The following is a 13988-nucleotide window of genomic DNA, read 5'->3' on the forward strand; positions in this document are numbered from 1 at the left end:
CATAGAAATTCGCATATATAGTTTGTTGCAATAACTATATATCGCGCACCCGCAATCCACTGCTGATGATGTCACATATTACATCATTCATGACATGGTCAGTGACATCACTGATGACATCACTGCAGACACCAATATATGCAAAGTTCTTAATTTATCCATGATGTACAGTGCTCTGGCTTCCCAATTGGAATTTGGAAAGTGCTTTATGAAACAACCTAGCTAAATAAAACCATCCATAGTAAATATTTTATAGTAGTTTAGTTTGTGCAGTCTCAATGAGAAGGGCTTGAGTGAATTTCCCTTACTTGCTTTGCAGTCGCTCGTATATTGAAGTATTTTTGGCTGTTAATGACCACATTAATGATAATGCCTTGAGATTTAGGTATGAGTTAATATAATTAAAAGTTTATGTAAGGCCCATCGACTCCTGGGTTTAGAGGGTGATGTCCTATTCAATTAACACTATACAGTGAAAATTGTGCAAAGGAAAAAACTTGCTCCACCACTAGGTGTTACTGCATTCACTCATCACATTCTGCGGTTGGGGAGACATCATTTTGCTTTGTGCCGCTGGTTACAGTGATGTTAAGTGCATAGTGTGATGCATGTGTTCTCTTTTACTACTACTACTACCATGTAGAATTCAGATAAAGAAATGCTCTTGACTGCACTTTCTTGTGTGTAACTGCTGTTGACAGTCCGCACACCTTCATCCTAGCCCTTGTTATGTGTAGTATTGATTACTGTAATGTGCTGTCTGTTTGAAGACACAGTGGGTAAGCACGGTCCTGGGCACATGCGGTGGGGCTATTTGCAATACAACATTTAGTTTCAATGCGCTATATAAATGCAGTGGTCTAGATCAATGTTAGCTCAAAAAGTTTCTTCATATTTCAACGACGACTAATAAGCAATAGCATCTGTAGATGTGCTGGACCCTAGAAACCGGTGATACTTCCAACCCAGTAAAGGGTGAGCCGGAGATTGGAGCAACTTGGCAGACAGGCACTGGATGATGCGCCACTCTTGAAACGAGGGTAGGAAGGGGCGCTTTAGGGTTGTGAAATAAAGCAATTTGTGAATTTGGAGTTATGAACTCAATAAAGAGATTTCATAAGGTTGACATTGGTAGCTGTGTAATCAGTATAACCAGAGAACTTCATAACAGACTTTAAGATAACAATGCAGTGCGTACATCACAGATTTCGTATTGCTAAACCTTTACAAAGGAAATCTGCTGAGGCAATACAAGTTATTTAATTTGTCAGACTGGACACAAAGACAGCAAGCAGTAAACATTAAAAAGCAGTAGGCCACCCTACAAGGCACTTAGTCTCATTTAGGGGATGAAGAAATATTATCACATCATCCCCCTCTTGCTGGAACTCTCTTAGATGCCCCTGCTGGTCCACTACATCAAAACCAGTTGTGTCCTTTTCAAACATTACAAATGATGCAGTTGTTTTTCATGATCTTGTGGGCCAGCAAGGCAGTCATAATCTGCAGCACCCCTCTTATCTTTGGGACAAGCGTGGGAGCTCCATTTGTTATAAATAGGAGTGTAAGAGCCAAGGCAGACAGAGTAAGGAGGTAGTTGTATGCATGGAATATCCTAGCAGACCGAGTACAGTTGAAAGGGTCTCTGAGATTCCAGCTGCATTGACAGGTTCCAGAAAACCTGAAGACTTTTCCTTGAGCTAGACAGTCAATTTAATTTTTATATGGTTACATATTGTTGCACCATTGTTATTACTTGTGCATTTTATGTATATTTTGTTTGCAAACTGTGTGAAAATGTCGTTTTGGCAATTACCTGCATTTTGCCAATAAAAACAGATTACAAAAAAATTGCACTTTTCAGCATTAAGCGTAAGACCTGCATCAGCAAGCAGACATCACATTTGTGTACGGGCTCTATCATGTTCCTTTTGTAGGGCCCCAAATCCTAGTATATCATCATTGTAATGGAAAGCCTGGGTAACAGGCTGTATAATGCGATGAATGACATCTTGGAAAAGTTTTGTAGCTGAAGACACTCCTAAAGTCAATCTTATGTATCTGAACAAACCAACATTATTTGTAAAGGTAGTAATGTAATTGCATTTCTCTTTGAGTTCAAGCTGGTATCCTTTGTTCAGATTAAGGCACGAAAAGGCTTTGGCGCCCTTCAACTGGGTTATCATAACGGCAATGTGTGTTCTCTTTCGATTGCCTTGTTTGACACATGTCAACACAGATTAGCACAGACCCTCCACTCTCCTGTTTAGATACTTCCACTATCGGCGACACCCATGCCATTGTACCAGTTGAGCGCTCAATGATATCATGTATTAGCAAAGTCTCAATTTCTTTTTCAACAGCCTGGTTTGGATGATAGGAAATTCAATGATGTCATTGATCAACAGAACAGATGTCCTCATTAATGTGGAGCTGCACTTTCATCATCTTACATTTTCCTAATCCATGAAACAATGACTGAAACTCATAAACTCTGTTGTGCTGAGCATTGATATTGTACTTAACAGAAATTAGTCATATATCAACAGCAGTGCTGAAACTGAGCAAACATGCACTCGACAAAGTGCCCTGAAGAACATGGTTCGAGGCATGCACCTTGTCTTTTTATATTTCATAGCTGCCGTAAATAAACCTTGACTTTGCAATGGTGTCTAGGCTACCCACGTGTATACTTTCGTACTTGATGGTGTGAGACTGGGCACCGGAAACAGATCATGGTATTTTTTGATTGGCATATTTATCGACGCACCACTGTCTGATAAATGGTATATAGCAGCCATTAACTTTCAATTGTATTTTGCGACAATGTCCAAATGAATGTTGTGAATTCATTGGCAATTCTTCTCAAACTTGTATTCTTTTTTGCAAGGAATCAGACCTACATGCGCACATCTTTCAGTAGTCTGCATCGACAACCCACACCCATCATTCTCTCGACAGTGATATCGAAGAACCTTTTGAGGAAGAATTAGTTGACAATCTGCCTCTTTTCAGTTTCTTTTTGCCTCAAATGATGTGTACATTTACTACGGTGGGCATGGCTAGAATTCTTCTGGAACTTTCTGGCTGCCATCTTGTCTTCACAACATGATGCATTCCCTTTTTCTCTTGCTTTGCAAACTGTTACAGAATGGTTCTCTTTACCATAGCCGTTACATATCTGCCCAATGCATGGAGATTTACCTTCATTTGGAGAAGAAAATCCACTTCGAAAACACAGCTTCTTCAGAGACATCACTCTGGTGCCTTTCAGCTGGTATTTTTTTCTTGCATTTCATACCCCACGCTGAAACCCTCTGGGCTCCTCTAGCCTCCATGTCAGTGGCTTTTTCGTCAGCATGCTCTTCAACTCTGGTCGCCGTGAGTACACCCACCAGACTGAGCATTTCTTACAGCAGACTGCATCTAATGAAATCAGACTGGCAGCCTTCTGTGACTCTGAGATGAATGGCTTCTTCGTCATTGAATTAGTTGAACTTTAGTATTTGATGAGCATCTCAAGTCTTTTAAGAAATGTGTCTATTGTTTCACCATCTTTGTCTCTCTTGATTGAAGATGTACATTTCATAGTCTGTTCTGCCTCAAATTGAACTTGGTGTTCAGTATTTCTTTTATTTGATGGTGCGAAGTATTTTCACCTCTCGGTACTTTATCACGTCTTTCACTCAGTCACATGTGAGGTTTGGGAGCTATTTGATCTTTTTGTCATCTGCTTCTTCCAGTGCATCAATTAAGTCATTGCACGCTTCGATCCAGACAGTCCATCTTGTGCCAATATTCTGCTTCTTGGCAATATCAAATGCAGATGGTGGCTTTATGAAGGCGGCAGCAGTATAACTAAGTGTGGGACTTACTGACGGTGAGAGTGGATTTCTCTCAAAGATTATTTCCTGTTCTTTAGGACCTGTTTGATTTGTACCATCTCAATAGCCTTGTGACGGGATGGCCTCTGGTCATGGCTTCTTTCTACTCCGCCATTAGAGCTTTTAATCTTTGAAGAGATTTGGAGTTGTACTGAGTCCCTTGCATCTGCTCCAGCGGAGCACCTCTTTAGGTATCGGCTGCTCCAAAAACACAACCCTGGTGTGTTACCTTGGGCCGCTGCACCTGCAGCTAAGATCGGATGACTCTTTTCCTCCAGTTCTGGTGAGTGAAATTGAATTTCATATATTTTAGGCTTTGCTTTTTAACACCTGGTTGATTTCTGCATTTTAGTGCTTCTTTGGATTTATCAACTTCTGATCGCAACGTTGTTTTGCAGTTTGCTGTTGCCATTTGTTGCACTTTCTGTACTTGGTTGTCACTGCCTTTAGCATTTCCAAGCTGTATAAATGACGGCTCTTGTGTTAGGTTGTGGCATCGCTCTTCTTATCTAGGTCATATAAACAATTTTCTGACCGGCGATTAAAGAAACTTTCGGTGGGGCCTTCACTTTCTTCTAAAGTCTTGTACTGGCTGGAGTTGCGTTTTGACTCCACATATCCCGACCTCAGTACACTCTTGGAGAGCACTCTTGATTCTCTGAATTGCAGAGTTTACGTATCCCCAATCATGTCACCAATTGTAGCACCCTCCCCAGCCTAGTAGCATGCAAATAAATTATGCCACATACAGAGCATGATATTTCACATCTTTATTTCTGAAAGTGTAACCTGCAATTATCACGCATTGCATCATAAATTTACTAACCACACCCAAGCACTTTCGTCAGTAGACTATGGCATCCACTAGGGACCATAGGGGTACCGGGCACTATAATGGGGCCAGAGGGCCTGTAGTAGGGGATAAAACAATGACTAGTCACTTCTATCAAACGCGTGTCACCAGAGGCTTCTCTAAATGCCATTAGACATTTCCTCTGCCAGGTTCATGCATCTCTGTTTATGGTCTCCATTCTAAGTCAATCTATTCCTGTGATGGAAGTCTCTCATTGAAACCACGAACCATCATGGGTTTGAACGTGTAGGTGGGCTTGTGCTACACTCATGGCAGTGAGTGGTGCAAATGCATTGCCTAGGTGTTCCCAGACCATATCTCAAAAGGTGTACAGAGGGTACTCCCATCTTGGATGGGAATCTGATTTCTCATCCAATGGCAGAATTGTTATGCAGCTGTAACTATTTAATTATGCTGCTTGTGACTAAGCTGCAACACCTGAAAAGAGAGGCTAACAAATGCCATTTTCCACCTTCCAACAGCCGGACCTAGTTGGAAGCTGTTTGTGTCTGAAAAAGCATCTGTCTATTAAGACATTACCATCTGACAGATCGTTATGTACAGCTGACTTGTCCTGTGATTTGTACAGGTTATGAGTTGATATCCTCACATGCCAATTGGGGAAATTAACCTATTGTTTGCTGCAGTTAGCAATTAGTATATACCTTAAGTTCAAAATGTTACTCCTATGTTAATATTTTATAGCAATTTTCCGCCAATGGTGCATCAAGTTACACCAGTGCTCCATGTACACTTGTGTTTTTTATGGAGCTTGCCCATGTTTTGGGGACTGATCTGCAGGCTTTCCTCTGTCTTATTACTACTTTGCTTCCTTCATTCTAGTGGTAGTTTAGACTGAAGTGGGAAGTGATTGCAAGTGCTTCAGATATGATCTCCCATTTATTGAGGTTGCTATGTATATTGAACACTTGAGGGAGCTCAGTGGGGCCACTTCAAGGTGTTTGAGTTCCATGGAATATTCATAATGAAATCCACTTGTCCTCATTATAGTGAATGACGGTGGTTTCTGCTGTGATTTGACAAAGCCCTTCCTTGTCCATCACCAATGGGCAGGTTACAAGATAGTTCTCATGGCACAGCCAAGCTGGATTTATGTTCACCCAAAATATGATGGTTTCTTCAGCGCGTGTTTGTGTTTCTCTGAGGGTTCTTCCATGGATACTTTACTATTCCAAAAACTGATTCTTCAACTCTTGATCTCTTTTTGGATTCCATGCACTTGACTGTGAGTTCAGGATGAGGAGGTAGAGGACACCCCTGTAGAGACATAAGCTGCTATTAGGCTAGTTAATTGTGGTGGTCTATGAAATGTGCTACCACATGGAGTCAGGAGACTTGCAGGAAGACATCCACTTGTGATTCATGGTAATGTGGATCCAGTGGAAAGTATGGCTGATGGACTCCTTTCTGGCCAGTTTAGTAGATAAGCAGTTAATACAAAGGTCTGGAAAAAGTACCACCTACATTGTCAATTTAAGAAATTTAGTACGTTCTTGAGAATTCAAGTTACTATGAATTTGTTTACGAGAATTTTATTTTTAGTGTCGAATTAAGTCCTTAAGGTCCAGCTAGGCTTCTGCTTTAAGTATTGGAAAGAAGAGGCCCTTCTGAAATACAAATAGTACAACATCAAAATAGTCTATCTTAAGCAAAGTCCAAAAGAGTAAACTTTTTTTATTTTTTATTTTTTGTAAAATTTCAAAAGAGTAAACTTTTGATCTTGACAAGTAGAAACTTTATAAAAAATCTTAACAATTGCAAAACTGCCAACACATTTTGCTTCTGCTCTCAGAACCTTTCCAAGGCTGCAAAATGGATCAATACATTGCTTCGATATATTAAAAATATCTTTACATTAAAGTTTATTTACACATTACTAGACACATCACTTATTCATTCCTGGAATGAGCTTCTTGACAACAAAATGACACCAGAAAAACGTAATCACTGACACTCAAAGATAAATTAGAATTGTTATACTTTGTTTAAAAAAGTGTTTCACCCATATATATCTTCAAGTGCATTTCATAAAAAATTTCCAAAGTGAATTCATTGCCAGTATAAATTTTACATATTTAAAGTTTTCATAGCCAATGCCATTGGTAGAAATGTCATTAAAAACCCCCTAATTGAATAGAATCTACTGTATTTAGACTCATGTACTCTGAGTCCTAAAGAAAAGCGCTATTTACACTAAACCCCCTGATAAATTTCTAAATCCAAGTAAGAGGCTAGCTGATTTGTCAAATTTAAATCTTTTGATTCCTTACCCATCATGTCATAGATCAACTTAAAATGTCCATTGGAAAAGTTTTCCAGTCAAAAGCATACTACCTTAAGTGTAAATGTAATCTAGGTGTAGACAATCTATTGAGCTGAAAGAATAATATTGAGAAACCAAACCAATGGCTAGTATAGAAATCACTAATGGAATTAAAAATAATGGGTGGCCCGCACGGACCCCCAGCCACCACCGCCACCGCCACCTCCCCAGGGCCCATAATATAATTTTAACTGGGAGGGGGCCACTCGACCTTTCCTCTCTGGCCATATATGACCCTGGGAACCGCCATCCTCTAGGACCCGCTCTTGCTTTGTCCCGGGGTGTACACCACTGGGACATAGCTGTTTTCTCAGACTTGGAGGGAGCTTTGACAGCTCTTGCCAAGTCAGAGCAAACGTAAACTCTGGTCTCAGCAAGAAAGACCTGTGAAATCGGTCCTGCTTGCTGAAAGCTGAGTTTCCCTACCCGCTGTGAATATGAAAGAAGAATTGCTCTCACAGATTGGGAGCTGCTAAACATGCAATAGCAATGCCGGCTTCAGCTGGAGGCAGGGTGCCAGCTGAGACCACGGGGGCCTTGAGGCTCCCCCTACGGTTCTGGAGTTGAAAAGGCTAAATAAAGATCAGAAACTAGCAGAAATTAGAAGAGGCAGAATAATGGACAGCAGCAAGCAGAAGGATGCAGGATAAAGGTCAACAGCGAGCAGAAAGTCAAAATAAAGGTCAGAAACGAGCAGAAGGAGGCAGAATAAAGGTAAAAACAAGGAGAAAGAGGCAGAATAAAGTTAAAAAATTAGCAGAAAGAGGCAGAATAAAGGGCAGCATCGAGCAGAAATCTGCAACAAAAAAACTAGCAGAATGGTGAAAAGCGAAGAAAAAGAGCTGAATAGAGGTAAAAAATGAGCAGAAAGTGGCAGAATTAAGATCAGCAGAAAGCAGCAAAATAAAGGACCGCAACGAGCAAATAAAGGCAAAATAAAGGTGAGAAAAGCACCGAAAGAGGCAACATGGAGATCAGAAAGACGAAATCAAGGTCAGAAACTTAACAGATATAGGCAAAATAGAGATCAGGAAAAGGCAAATAAAGGTCAAGCAGAGAGAGGCAAAATAAAGGTGAGAAACGAGCAGAAAGAGGTAAAATAAAGGTGAGAAACTAGCAGAAAGAGGCAAGAAAAAGATGAGAAACTAGCAGAAAAGGGAAAATAAAGCTCCACAATGAGCAGAAAAAGGCAAAACAGATGGCAGAAAGGAGCAGAAAAGGCAAAAACAGACCGCAGAAAAGGCAAAACATCAGAAGAGGGAAAACCGAGAGCATTCAGAGTCTTACACACCCACTCACAGACTTAATGAGACATTCATGCACTCACACAATCACTGTCAAAGGTTAGTGGTTATGTTAAGGAAATACAATTTAAAAACCTTAGAATTTCACTTAAAAGCAAAGGTTACAGCGACGTTATAGATGGAAAAACACATTTTGAAAAAATATTAGAATTTCAATGAAAAAACAAAGGTTACAGGGACATTATAGTTAGGAAATGGAATTAAAAAACCTTCGAAATTCATTGAAATAAAACAAAGGCTACGGGGATGTTATAGTAAGGCAATGTTTTTTTTTTAAAAAGTAGAAATTCACGGAAAAAAACTAAGGTTACAGGGACGTTCTAGTTGGGCTTGTATATCAATCGTACAAAACCAGTGAAAAAGATGAGGCCTAGGAAAGTCATAGGCATGTCCGCTGCAGTTGTGATTGCGTGGCCGCAGCTTTTTCCTTTTTTCCATATTTATGGCTTTGACACATAATCCATTGTCTGCGGCATAATCTGTAGATTTTAATTTCTTATTGCTATTTATGGATCTTAGTTGGTACAAATAAGGTGAAATCTTTTCCCAGACAGGGTTACCTTATGTAAAAAAAATGAAGTAATACTATCACAAAATGTGGCCCTTAACGCAGCATAATTTGGCTTTTCCTGCTGCATAATATAATCAACCCTGCCTCATACTTTGGTCCTCCTCTGCTGTAAAATTCCATTGGCCCAACTGAATGGACAGATTTGTAGTAATAGTTTGACCACAGATTCTACATTCATCTACTGCTCCATTCATGTTGCTTGGTAACCAAGTCAGAAAATGAAGTTATGTGGGGTTGATGTTTTTCTCTATCATGTATTTAAAAGTAGTCCATTATTCAAATGTTACCTTCTCAAATGTTTCTACCAGTTATATACTTCCTATGTGGATTAAAAAATAATGTTCTATATTTTCAGTTTGCAGTACCCCGCCAGTCAACATGAAGGTGCAGCCCATGAACAGGACAGCATTGCTAGTGACCTGGAACCACCCGGAAGTGATCTACCATCCGCCCATTATGAATTATATGATTTCCTACAGCTGGACAAAAAACGACGAAGAGAAGGAGAGGACGTTTGTCAAGGACAGTGAGAAGGAACTGGTAAAAACTCCCACCCCATAAATAAAGGCGATTCGTATTTTTGGGACTTGTTAAAACATACTTACAAAGAGTAGTTTTGTGGCGGTTCAGCTTAAGATAAAGGGTAGAGTCCAGTGGGGGCTGCAGGTAAAATGGCTGTCACATAGGATGGAAATTCCTCTGATCCCTACTGGCTCAAGCGAGAGATAAAGAAGTGGCGTGTATCAGGCAGGCCTCGGTTTTAAATGTCCTAGCGTCAGCCTCTTTATTATTGGGATCAGGCCCGTTTAACATTCTTTGCTAAATGAAAGCAAGTGCTGTGTTAGCCATTAACATTCCACGAATGTGAATATCAAAGTGGCATATTCCGATTTTGAAAGCCCTTCATTTATTGTTAATTAAAACAGACCTTCAGAATAATGAAATCAGTAATTGTATATGCACATGAAATATGCAATGGCACTGAATAAAATACCTAATGACTCTAACCCTGTTTTTTACAGACCTACTCTCCTCTGGGCTTTTTCAATCAGTTACAGAACCAGACCTCGCCTTTTTCCCTCCAGCTGGAAATTATTTTCAAGCACTTCCATTTATATTTTCAATTTCACCACCAGACATTGTTATCTGGGGCACATTAGGGACCGACCTGCTCCATGAAATCAGAGAGGAGCCACTGAATGGTTCCCAAGGTTATGATGTAATGCATAACACTTTTCTCTTCTCAAAATTGCACATTGCTCCCTGATGTTTTAAATGTGCGGCTTTGGATGTGACGAGTGTAATTGTAGAATCTGGGTGTTATGGGAGTGTTTTTTGACAGTTCATTCACTATTTTTCTACAGGTGTGTAGAACCACAGGTTCACCGTAAAAAGTACCCAATAGTCTATATACAGGCCACAGCTTGCTGGAGGGCGTTACAGTAATAACTAAAGATTTTCATATAATCTTTTGGCTGCAAAAGCCTCCATGGCAACGTGTGATACTGCTGATGTTTTCCTAGCGTCCCATGCAGCTGTGAATTCGGTACGCAGAATCTAGTGATTTCTTTATTTTCTAGATTTTTCCCTTTATTTTCCTTTCCGGTGGCAATTCTTGAACAGTAAAGGCAAAGTTTAGAAAAATACGTAGATGCCAAATGTCCCCGTGTCTCAACCATCCCCGACTCTTTGGCCAGACAGCACTTGGCATGCAGGGAGTTTTAGACCTATATTTAGAAGGGGGAAACCAAGACTACAAGACCTAGACTGCAAAGAGTAGGCTATAATGTAAACACTGACTGATGGTTTTGCACATGATGCGGGTCAATTGCCAGCTAAGTGAGTACTCTAAGCCATAATTTTGTTTTCTTTCACACTTGTAAGGTTTCCATATCTGATTGTGAGGAATGGGCTCCACCCCATATTAAACTCCCCCCCCCCCCCCCACCCCCCGGATGTTTTGCTTTTTGGACTACCTGGTTTGACTTTTTAAGTGAGTCAAACATCTGGGGCTCACTTATTGTCCGCTCGATTATGTTGACTTGTTCGGGCTAACCACCAGTGTCTGCTTTTAATATAAGGTCCGCTGTTGAACAGCAAGTGTCTGGGCACGTGAAAACATGTACGCACATGTGTGCACATGTTACGGTCTGCGCGTTTGAGACTACATTCGAACTCAGCTTACGGTCTGTTCAGATATACTGCCACAGAAGGGACCTTTCAGGGATTGACGCTGACCTGGCATAGATCTTATAGTATGCGTGAGCATTAATTGTATGAGAATGTACATCTATAGTGCTTCACTAAAGTATGTAGAGTGCTTTACTGTGCTATACTTTATGGGGAAACTCTGCAACACTGTTTAGTTTTGCCTTAGTTAGGATTAGAGCCTAGTTTATGCACCAATCCTATTGTAAATCACAATCTATATACAGATCTGACAATTTCCAAATATCTGCACTCCTTGTGGCATATTAATCATTTTTGTCTGACTCTGCTCCTGATTAGATTTTGACCTTTAAATCACCCTGCTGGGGCCACAGTAATTACTCTGCTTGACAACTGGAGGATCCGAGGCCTCCCCACACAGTAGGGTCATTTACCTGTAATTAGGGCACTCCTGGCAGAGAAGGGGTGGGAGCAGAATGTGCATGTGCTAATTACTTTTCAAACTGCAACTGGGAGGGTCAACTCTCCAGAAAGAAAAGAGGGTAGTCCGAACTCTCTAGCCAGTCACAGCAGGGGTGCCCTTTGAATGTTTGAAGGAAAGGGCCAGGAATCTGTCGCAGTTAGAGGTGGGGCTTAGGCCATAAGGAGGCCATTTAAGAGACCATGGAAAGGCTCCTTCTTTGAAACTACCAAAATACTGTGCAACAAGGTATTGGATGGAGTGATATCACCCTAGGATTGGCCAGAGGTGCGTAACTTTTGGACGTTTTTAACTCCACTGACAAACTACTGCAAAAGGGATAGACGTTTTCAAACAGACTGGACTTGGGGGAATCAACACCGAAGGAATACTCTGCTGGAAGAGAGAAAACTGGTGAGTCCTGAAGTGATGGACTCCAGGACTTTTGAACGTCCGCTGGTATCTGGTTTTCCTCTCTCTACATCCTTTGGGGGACAGTGATATGAACCTGCTTGGAGGTGGGGGACTCTGGAGGGTTTCCGTAGATCTGTGGGCTGGTCCTGCAGGAGTATGGCCTCCAGAATAAAGGGGTCCCTATTGCTGCTGCCCCAGGTGGTCTACAAGTGCCAAGCATGGAGGTCATGGGGCCTGGAGGGTGCAGGCGAGGAAAGCCCTCTCCCCTGCGGTCCTGGAGTTCTGCTGAGGAAGACCCCAGGCCCAGGAGAAGTTCCAGATTCCTGGCAGGGTCATATTGTGTGCCATAAGTACAGCAGTAAAAATCAAGCTCTCTAGAAAGTTGGAAAATTATACAGGCTAGGAGGCATGAAATTGTGTTACCAATAACTGGACCAGGAGCAAAAACGGCCCAACAGGGCCCCAGCATAGAGCATATGTGTGCCACCATCCCTAAATCACAGGGAACGGGGTGGCCCTGGAGTCGACTCAAGCCACACAGCCTCAAACCCCCCAGATTGCCAGAAAAGCCCCTGGAAAGATCAAAGTGCCATGGGAGTCTGTGCAGGTGAGGGTGTAAAATAGATCCATTCCTGGGGCTCCCTCTCTAGCTGATGCTTTTGTCCATGTGGGGCACCAATTCTTGTAGACAGATGCAAGGATCGGAAACAAAAAACAACCTGGACTGCTGCAGTGCTCCAACTTTCCAGGTTCCCATTGAGTGCCAGGACGCCCGGAGGATTATCCCTACTTGGACACACCCAGTGGCTCAAGAGGAGCCATCCTGGCAGGAGGAAATTGGGTTGTAGGCTCCTGCAATGGTCCCCAAGCAGTGTCAGCCTGGCAAAGAGGCACGCAGGGTTGGGCTCCTGCATGGCCTTGTAGCAGGCAAGAACTCTGGTGCTCGAAAGGAGGGCTCCCAGACCTCAAACAGATGAAGAAAAGAAGAATTTTTGTTTGCAGCACAATTACGCAGATCATAAAAAAAATTAAATTAAACAACGTTTGGGTTCAGTTGTACCTCATAATTCCTAGCTGCACTTATTTGCATATGTGCCACGTGGTGGCCCAGGGCAGGGAACCGTGGCCCGACTTGAGAAGTGTTATATGGTCAACCTTGTTTCCAGAATCTTCACCTTGGCTGTTTGAAGTTACCTTCTTAAGCCTCACAGATGTACAGAACATTGACCTGTAGAGAGTTTCCTCCACTTTTTCAACACAGCTGAGTCTTTTTTACTGAAAGCTCTGGAGTGTGGGGACCTTTTGTGCCTGTATGGCACGATGAACAGAAGTAGAAGAAAGATTCATGCACAAAGTTATTAAAAATCTGAATGATTTATTGACACGGGTAAAGTGAAGCAGTGAGTCATCACATGCCCTTATTAGAGGTCATGAAGTACTTTATTGACCATGGCAAAGTTGCCAATGAGTCATGACATATTAATGAAGGTCATTGAAATGATTTATTAATAATCACAAATTTAACAGCAAGGCATTACATGCTCTAATTGATATCATTGTTCAATGATATCATCCATGTAAATCTTTAGCAGTGTTGCGTCGGTTTAAGACTTATTTCTACTTTTATTAATGTGGTGACACTGACATAATTGCTAGGCCTTCCTTTTTTCCTTCCTCATCATTCCATTGTGTCTAGTGTATATAGTAGGGTGGATTGTGGTTATGGGATTCAGGGCTCGCTAGGGATACTAACTGTTAGGAGGGTGCCACCAATTCATTTCCACCTGCAATCGTGTAAACTTATGTAAAATAATGTGTAGCATTGAGTGGTGTGAGTAATGAAGTTCATTTCTTTTCATAATTAAAAACATTGACTAGACAATGATTAGTTGGCTGTCTGTTTCTTGCCTGTGGACAGAGGTACTAACAAACCCCAACTACTGCTTGTATTCTTTTCTAATCCATTTGCTTAGTTTACGGAGCATTCTA

At 41.4% G+C, this 13988-nt stretch overlaps 1 protein-coding gene across 6 annotated transcripts in view; it reads left to right on the forward strand.

Moving 5' to 3' along the window:
* The window catches only part of LOC147692851 (receptor-type tyrosine-protein phosphatase gamma-like), a 1083817-nt gene that overhangs the window by 705097 nt on the left and 364732 nt on the right, over positions 1-13988 (forward strand). For all 6 annotated transcript variants that reach the window (XM_086939073.1, XM_086939071.1, XM_086939072.1 and 3 more), the window contains exon 9: positions 9312-9496. In XM_086939073.1, the coding sequence (XP_086795199.1) occupies positions 9312-9496 (185 nt within the window). The remainder of the gene's footprint in view (positions 1-9311; positions 9497-13988) is intronic.

This window comes from Lissotriton vulgaris, chromosome 9 (genome assembly GCF_964263255.1).
Source record: "Lissotriton vulgaris chromosome 9, aLisVul1.2, whole genome shotgun sequence".
Taxonomy (NCBI): domain Eukaryota; kingdom Metazoa; phylum Chordata; class Amphibia; order Caudata; family Salamandridae; genus Lissotriton; species Lissotriton vulgaris.